Source organism: Cyprinodon variegatus, unplaced genomic scaffold, assembly GCF_000732505.1.
Source record: "Cyprinodon variegatus isolate N-32 unplaced genomic scaffold, C_variegatus-1.0 Scaffold39, whole genome shotgun sequence".
Classification (NCBI taxonomy): Eukaryota; Metazoa; Chordata; class Actinopteri; order Cyprinodontiformes; family Cyprinodontidae; genus Cyprinodon; species Cyprinodon variegatus.
In genome coordinates this window covers 1,631,781-1,641,161 of record NW_015150492.1, presented here as the reverse complement: position 1 = coordinate 1,641,161, position 9,381 = coordinate 1,631,781, and the positions used below count along the sequence as shown (strand labels likewise).

Sequence of the window (9,381 nt, the reverse complement as noted above, 5' to 3'; positions counted from 1 at the left end):
CATTCGGTTCGTCTGTATCTGGATGTCCCTCAGGATCTTGGCTTGATCATTCTCTACCACCTTTGGAGGTGTTTTCCACTTTGACCTTGGGGTTCCAGCCCATAATCTGCACAGAGGTTCCTGTACACTATTCCAGCCACTTGATTATGACGCTTAATGTAAGAGAAACAGAGACAAGACACGGTTCCAGGAGACCTGCAGAACTTTAAACTGGCTCCAACCAAGAGCCAGGCCTACGGGACTTAAAACTAGCTCCCCCTGCACACATAGCCAAAACAGGAACAGAGCAGGCTCAGCAGAGAAGAGCCTGGACACGATCAGGAGACATGAGACAAACACTAAACACACACTAAATCCCTCTCGACACACTGGACCCCCGAAAGCCAGGAAATGAACAAAGGACATAACTCAAACTGAAACTAACAAACAAAACAATAGAACAATGATCTGGCCCCGATAGCTGGGCTGAACCAGATATAAAGTAGAAGGAGCAGGTGGATAAGATCAAGGATAATTTGTGAGCGGGGAGGGCTCAGTAGGACAGGGAAGTGAGTAATTAGATCAGCTACCGGGGCTGAGATCATGACAAAGGGAGCTTAGAAAAAAAGAGATATTTGTGAAATAAATAAATAGATACTTTTACTTTAACCAGAGTCCTGTTTCACACAAGTATCTATACTTTTGCTTATGTAGTCAATGTCATTGTGAGGCCTTTTGACACCACTGTTTACTAATATTAGACTAATGTTATCTGAAGTTTCAGACTGTTGGATCCCTTTTGTATAGAGTCCTGTGAATGTCACAGATAGATGTTTCTTAAAATAAGTTGCAAACTTTGGTTAAGCTATTCCAAAAACCGCAATGTTATTCCTGTCAATGAAAAAAATCTTGTTAGTACTTAGCTTCCCCTAAGTCCCTTAAAGTTGCCTTAGTGAGACTTGACTGGTTTCAGGAGTTCTTTTATCATTTCACCAATAACTTGAGACAAAGTTCAGGCCTAAAATCTGAAATTTAGTGGGATGTACTGTAGGTCCAGCTAATTAGATATGTGTCTTTGTTTCATGACAATATTTTCATAACTAAGTCTCTTACTCTAAAGAGTAAATTCACAGATATGACCTAGGATTGAAGAGCAAGTAAAAGTTGCAGGACTCTAAACTTGACCTTAAGATTTGGGTATTTAAAACCATGATTTTGTTTCATGTGAGAAAAAGGTCACCCAATCTATTGCAATTATCGGCCAAAGGCTTAGTTCCTACAGCCCATAAACACAACAATCAACAAGGTTTTGGGAGAATTATGTCAGTTTTTCTTTAGAAAGAAATACTCTCTCTCTCTCTGTATTTACTGTATGGTTTTTTTATTCCTTGCACCTAACATTTTAGCTGCCGCATTTAATCTTTTATTTCCTTAACATGTTTTAGGATTGTTTTTTTCTGATGGGCCAAATATATACTGCATGGATTTCTCATAAATCTTATAAATTAGATTATTGTGGGTCCAAAAAGGCCTGAAGGTCTAGGAAGTGTTTTCAGCAACAATATCTGACCTCAGCTTCTTTAGATTCCTCCAGGCAAACAGTCTCATTCTTCAGAAACCAAATAATTTGCAGTTTTATTGTGGAGTATTACAGAAACCTATTTTTGTTATTTCTTTCACTCCTGTTCATCATTTCAGAATCTACTCTACTTTACAGCCGATTCACCAATTTATCTGTCATGTTGTTTTTCAAGAATGATTTTGTCAAACCATATATTTGTACCTGTTATTTTTCTGTCAATAAATAGCATAGCAAGGTTATACTTCTTTTATTAAAATTCATATTAAAATAAAAGTCGTTTGAAGGTATGATGTACCAGTTTTACATCTGCTCTCTTTTTGCTGAGAGAATTTCAACACTTTATTTACCAATTTAGCCTTACCTTGGAGCATGCAATTATACAGTAAGGTAATTGAAAAACAATTCATATATTAAAACAATACTCATAATTTAAGATGAATAAATATATCATATTGTGTTCTTTTTTGGCTTATATTCTTAAAAACATTTAAATCTCAAACCCTGAAAAAGGTTAGGGACTGCTAATCAGACTTACAACAGCGCACTATTTAAAATCTAGTAGAAGCCAAGGAGTGCTCTCCAAATGTCCAGATAAGTTCATAACTTTTAAAATGCAATTTCACATTGAAAGGATTAAATTTGTGTTAGTCAACATTAAAGCAATGACATCTGTTTTCTTTTCATAATGCTGACAACTACCAAGAGTATTAGTTGACTCAACAAGCATTCGTTATGGTATATTAGAGTCCCAGCTCTTTGTCTGAGGATGTAAAGCTAGATGTGTCCTGAGGGTTGCTGGCAAAGGCTGCAGTTTCTGCTCCATTTCATTCAAGCCTCTGCCTGAAATGTAAAAAAAAACTACATCTAGCAAGCACTCTCTCTAAGGATCTGTTTTATTCATTACTCATTTACACTGGCATTTTTTTTTAAATAATATTAACAGTTTTTACATATAAACAAACAACATGTAAAGATTTAGTTTCCTTCTCTCTCAGAAGATGTATTTAATTTATTTGGAAGCAACAAAAAACAAAACCACTGAAACTAATAGCAATTGATATATTTTAGGGTAATTTGTGAAACATTTTATATATCTTATGATTATTGGGCATGGGCCTGAATAAGATTCCCAGGTGTGATAACCTGGTTTAAAAACATAGACTATACAAGCTTATTTTTTATATGTAAAAAAGAAACACAACAATTATTCCTACTGTTGTTTAACTATCAAAACATTTTTATCTAACATTATTTTTGCTAGTATTTCATTTGTGATACAATTAAGTCCAACATAACACTCACCCCTGTTAAAAATATAAATTCCCACCCTCTATTTGACTTCATTAAGAAGAGAGATTTTCTAGGGCTAAAGGTTAGCATGATGGCAAGGTGGCCTTTAAACCTATAGGGCCAAACAAGCTTAAGCCTGGTATTATCTTAAAACAATTTGCCTTTTCATTAATTTATCTTCCTTTGAAATATGTCTATTTCATTTTCTATTAAATCTATAAAATGTTTTTTTTTTTTTTTTTAAATCAAGAAGCCTGTGTGTAAACAGGCTTCTTGATTTAATAAAAGTTTTTATAATTATCTAAGTAAAGAACAAATATAAGGCCAACCGGTTGACTGACAAAGTATAGCAATGGGTGATTAAAAGGCAGTAGAGCATTATTCCATGTTTTGCTTGGCTAGAGAGAACTCAAGACTTTTTTCTGGCATGTTTTCAAAGGAATCCTAAAACATAGAAATAGCATATGAGGCATTATTACAAGTAAATCTATAACATCTTAGCACTAGCAACTGGTTCATGATTTTGCTAGAGACATATTTCCTTAGAACCTCCAAGGAAATAGAAAATCTTCATTTTGCTTTCATGTAGATTGGTTAAGAAATGAGCAAAAATTCAATGAAAAATACATTTAATGTTTTATTTGAATTCACTGAGACAACAGCTCTTTTCCCTCTAAAATGTATTTCTTGTTTGTAAGGCAATATGGTTTTTTTCCTTATAATCTGAAGATCTGGCATCAGACTGTGTTGATTACACTTTATGTACAGAAACTGATGTAATTGTAATGTTAAAAACTGATTTTACTGACGAAGTCCACTGCCAACATAAAAATATGCAATATCTATGTTAAATTAGTAAACATGGGTTCTCTCTTTGGTGAGTTTAAACAAATTATTTTTATAAAACTCTATGAACATAGTGTTGAAACAGAGTCATGTAGTCCTTTTAGGTTCATGTAACATGTCGATATCCTGGAAAGACATGCTAAAGTACAGTTTTACAGGTTCATACTCTGCAGTGAAGAAAATATAATATTTACAACACAACAAATCTAAAGGTATAGTTTTTACACCAGTTTTTACACCATCAGTGTAGCGGACCAGAACACTGATTTAATATTTGCTGTAATTCAACATAAATTTACAAAAGACAGCAATGAGAATTTCACAAAAACATTGTTAAATACTTCATGTTTTATACATCTTTTATAATCATTTACACAGTTTTTTCCCGTCTTATTAACCAACCCAAACCCCAACCCCTACAACAACCCTGCAGGTGCATCCCAGTAAATCTGAAAATGGCCAACAAGTCAACAAAAACAGAACCCTGCTAGAAGTTTTCAAGACCCTAGTTAAACATGTCATGAGAGAAAAAGTTGTTTTGTTTCTATGTAACCTGGACAAAATTCTCATTCATTCCAAAATCCTAAAAAACTCAGAAAGTCAGAACTGTGTAGCTCCATGTCCTCCTGTCAAATCTGAGAAATGCTAATTTCATACTGTAAGTCATCAACATTATTTCTCGGTATACAGATCAAATACACAGGGATCCATCTGAAAGCTGTTTCTGAATGGCTAACTCTCTGTTCCAATGCATTCATAACTATAGACCAGTTGGTTCCTCACAGTTTTTTCTCACCTTGTCCAGTGTTCATTTCTGTTGGAATTATCAGGCTGACAAGGCTTTTTTAGTTTGTTCTCTTCAGCACCTTTTGTCCATTCCCCCAACCCACACCTTCAGTCCATTGTTGAAGTTGATGTATCTAGCAGGGGGTGAACGCAATTCTAAGCCAAAGATGTTGGGATAGCAAAGCTCACAACTGTATATTTTTCTCCAGGACTACCTCTAAGGAGGTCTGGAAAGCTTTTTGGAGTCAAGCTGGCTCTGGATGAGTGGAGACATTGGTTGGAGGGGGCTACAGAACAATTTCTTGCCCGTCAGAGGACAGAAACTCAGCAGAGACTGAAACCCAGACAGGCGGGGTGGGCTCTCTTCTTTGGTTGATTTAACTTTACCCTTTGTTAAAGACCTGGGACAATAGAGCATTAAACCTTATGCCCTGACACTGATTCATGAAACTTTCAATTCAGTGTCCAGTGGAGCAGAGGAATTTATCTTCCCGGACACTACATGACTGTCGCTGACCATGCTGGACCTTGAGAAAGAGGTTAGGGAAGCCACCACAGACCAACCTGTTATCAACTTCCTTTCCAAGGTTCGTCCATGTGCTGGATGAGCTGGTTCCTAAAGTCCCTTTTTTTCTGTTATCCTGGAGTTAACAAGACCTTACAGGTGGTCCTATTCCAGTTCTTGTGGCCTTATCTCCTCAAGGCTTCAAATATTTTGTATCGGCTGTCACACAAAGGATACCTTTAGACACAGAAATGGGTGAGATTCTGAGTTGTGGGGTTTTCCCCCTCCACAGTTCATCTTACAAGTTTCTAGAAAGTATTTTGCTCACTTCTGGGGATCACCTTGAGCCTATAATCTGAATTTCAGCCACAAACAGACTCAAAGTGCAAACCAATAGGGTGAGACCTACAGTAGTACATATCATTTGAGTCTGATCTCAACAGCATTGACTGCTGAATGGTTACATTTTGTGCAAAGGTGCTCACAACCCACTAGCACAGACTGCTTCACTCCAACAGCATGTGTGTTCGAGTTGATTAGCGCCTCACCTGGAAACTGTACAAGAGCTTACGGCTGTGCTTATGGGCGGGGTTAAAAGTCTTGAAAGCTCGACAGCACTACTGAAATTTGACGAGATAGCTGCCATTTTAACCCTGCCCATTGGCACAGACGTAAGCTCTTTTCCATTTTCTAGGTGAGGCGCTGCTCCTCTGGAACGCACGTAATATTACAACTCAGCTGTCAATCCTTTTAAAACTGGCCAATAGGAACACAGGCCCGATCATGACACATTTTTCACATCGAGAGAAAATTCCTGAATGTTTGGAAAGCCCAAACTGCCACATATTCAATAAATTTACAAGTGGCAAAATTTAAGAATTCAATACGTTTTTTTTTTTTTTATAAATAACTAAATATTTTTCATTTATTTATTATTCATGTTCATCAAGCTTTAAGGAAAAAGTAACATTTTAAGCATGACGTTCTCGATTCATCATGCAATCTGTGTGTTTGTGTGCATATATATATATATATATATATATATATATATATATATATATATATGTGTGTGTGTGTGTGTGTGTGGTGTGTGTATACAAACACATTACAAATCAATAATATTGCATACCATCAAAATTACATACCAAAATGTCACATATAGTCCATTTAAGCACTCCCTAAGCACAAAATGCCTAGACAGGGTGGTTCAGGCTGGTCTATTTCTTGTTTGTGTTGTCTAAGTCGAAACTCAGCAGACCCTTCTATATATACATTTTAATGCACTTACTAATTCTCTCTGCTTAAAAGATTTATCAGGATTTTAGTTAATTTACCAGTTTCATATGTTGATCCTGCTCACAATGCTCAAAGTACAAAAACCTGGTTGAATGGCCACTCAGCTTGATTGCCAAGAAAAACTTACTTGACCTAAATCCCATACAGAACCCATTAAGATATTGTGTAGAACAAGACGAAAGTCGACACATCCCAAAATGCAGATGAGATAAAGGCCACTATGAGCTGACAGCACTCATGCCATGCTGCATTGATGCCCTTAATCATACAAAAAGTGTTTAAACTAAGTAGGCTACTGAATTCAAATACTAGAACAAATGCTATGTTAAAAATGTTTTTTTTGGCCTTCAGTGGTAAATACGTTTTTGAAAGAAAACAAAATGCGGATTTTTATAAGCTATAAGTCACAATATATAGAACCAAATGAGATTATACTTATTCTTATTTACTAAGATGCACCTGATCAAGTTTTGTTAGGGAACAGACAAACTAGACATCATTCATAACACTGACAAAAAAAGCAACAACAACAACAATATATCGTTAGGAGAAGTTCATGTGAACTATTAGAAGAAATTCAAAACTCAACACACCCATTTTACAAGTTTAACAATACTCGAAATTATTCAAATGGTGTGATGACATACTTTCTAACAGCAGCAGCATTTTAGGTCATCAACAAATTACATATACTTTTTAAAATACCTTCCAAAAAAATATATATTAACAATTATCATCTGCTTTCAATAGTTCAGCAGTTATATTTTTTTAAGCAGACACCATAGCAAACACATTGCTGTTTGGGTTACTTTGTGGGATAAGCCTTTTGAGATGTAAAAGCTGGCATTACATTGAGAGAAATATGCTGACCTGACCAGGGCGCCTCTTTAGGGAAGTGACTAGTTCCCAATCCATCAGGCTTTCCTTCCTCAGCAGCAGAAGCTTAGTTGTGACACTGATTATGAGAAAGCCACAAGGATTTCATACAGCCAAAAAGAATTTAATCTGCTTTCACTCTGCATGCATGATAAATCCATGCATGCCACTTTGTCCACTATATGCAAATATTGCATAAATGGCTAGGAATCACTTTCACTTCTTAAAGTAATAGATATAATCTTATATTTAAACATCTAGATTCTAGAATAAAGATGAATTGGGAATGAGGCTTCTGGGGAACCAGACAGGCCCTGAATTTGAATGTTGTTTCTGTGTGCACCCTGGTGTTTGTTTTTGCACAGAAAAGAAAAAAATAGTGGCTTGAACAAACACAAAGAATAGATAGGAAAGTACAACCTTTTGAAAAAAGTACCATTACAATATGTAAACCTGCACTGAACAACAAAACAAAATATTCCCTGGAAAAATCCAATCTCAATTCTACATAATTGTTTTTAACCCTTTAAAAAAAGTTAATCAAATGGATGCATTGTGTTCAATTAAAATTCAAGTATTATTGATTGCCCTCTTTTAGCATAATGAGAGAGTGGCCTTCCTACAAGTGTATTAGCTGCCTCTTAAATTCTTGTCTTCTCCTTAATAAACAATAAGCAGTGAGTTAACATCAGAAGGAACATTGAACTGCTATGTTTCAAAAAGGTGACTTGTTGCTGTTGCAAAATTCTCTTGGGATAACTTCAAATCTTTTATCTTAGGCTTTGTACATTTTCATAAAACAATGCAGCTTCTAAAATCCTGAACCAGAACTGCAAATTCTAGTTTCTTGTTGACTTAGAAGTAATTTTCTCTGTCTTATTTGTATTATTGGATTAAAAAGGATGAAGGCTCTTCTGTGGATAAGCATGTGTAAAGGGAATAAAGTTTGTTCCCATGTTCATACAGCTGTAGTCTGTTTGATGCTGTGAAAGCTAATCCTGGTCGGAGATGTGGGGATGGACATGGCTCGAGCCACTCGTACTCGAAGAGTGTGGTTATCCTGCCAGCGGTGCCACCGTTTCCTCACAGCAGAGCGAACCTGTAATGTTCGACAAATGCAATTGATGGCATGATACAGTTTGCATCAACACAATATGTACCTCTCCTCCTTTTTTATGGAGGTTGGCTGAAGACCCAAACGCAGAGACAGAGACAGAGACAGAAGGCAGAGGTGAATCTCGCAAATTTCATGAAGTAACTGAGGAAAAATCCAAAAATACAGAGAACCCAAAAAACCAAAACGTCAGGGAAAACTCACGTGGGAAGCCAGAGACGAGTACAAAAACAAAACAACAAAAAAAGGAACCATCACTGAGTGACTGCAGAGGTGGAGCATATAAAAAGGAAAAGTACAAAGGATGGCCTAATGAGCTGAATATGGAGAATGTGTGAGTGAAACTAAATAGAAGGAAGCCAAGGGGAAAGGAAACAAGCACAACGGGGCAACAGAGAGTAACTAAACACTGCAGCAATATAATGGAAAATAAACCAAAGATCAACAAAACACAATAACGAATAGCTGAAAACAAAAAACTTAAGAGTCCCTAAAGGGGAGAACCATGACATAAATATAGTTTATGCCTATTGTTCATCCAGGGTTATAGGGTCAATGGTTTTCATCTTCAGTAGTCAATGGGGGAAAGGAAAGTATAGCCAAAAGAACATTTTTGTGGAAACAGTGTTTGCAGATGCCCTACAGTCAACACCCAGGTCATCAGGTTTTCATACATCTTAACAGACCTTTCCTCAGAACTCTTGACATTCTTAAGCTTTCCTAAGTGATACTATGTAACTTAAAGAGCAACCTGTAATGTTTAATTATATTTTATTGTCTTAGCAGATTGTGTTAAGTTACTGTTTTACTAATGGACTCATTAATACTTTTGGCTTGCTCATCTAAGATATTGATAAAAAAGATTTCCTCTTTTACCATTCAGTCTAGTGGACTAGCACTGCACCACAGTGCAGAACACAGATCCCATGGCATAATATTCTCACCCCCATGCTTCACACTCTATATATTTTAAATATATAGATATATCTATATACAGTATATAGACAGACTGATATATTCTAGAAACAATCAAAATGTATTCCCAAATGATCTCTGTTAAATTTAGACTATAATGATAACAGGCTAAGAAAGGGTGAGCTTCTCAGC

At 36.1% G+C, this 9,381-nt stretch overlaps 1 protein-coding gene across 1 annotated transcript in view; it reads right to left on the bottom strand.

Annotated features, from left to right (window-relative positions):
- Positions 1-6,268: 6,268 nt before the first annotated feature.
- crhr2 (corticotropin releasing hormone receptor 2) overlaps positions 6,269-9,381 on the bottom strand; it is a 68,766-nt gene continuing 65,653 nt past the window's right edge. Inside the window, exon 12 of the mRNA XM_015369882.1 lies at positions 6,269-8,259. Within this exon, the coding sequence (XP_015225368.1) occupies positions 8,119-8,259 (141 nt within the window). The 3' untranslated portion in view covers positions 6,269-8,118. The remainder of the gene's footprint in view (positions 8,260-9,381) is intronic.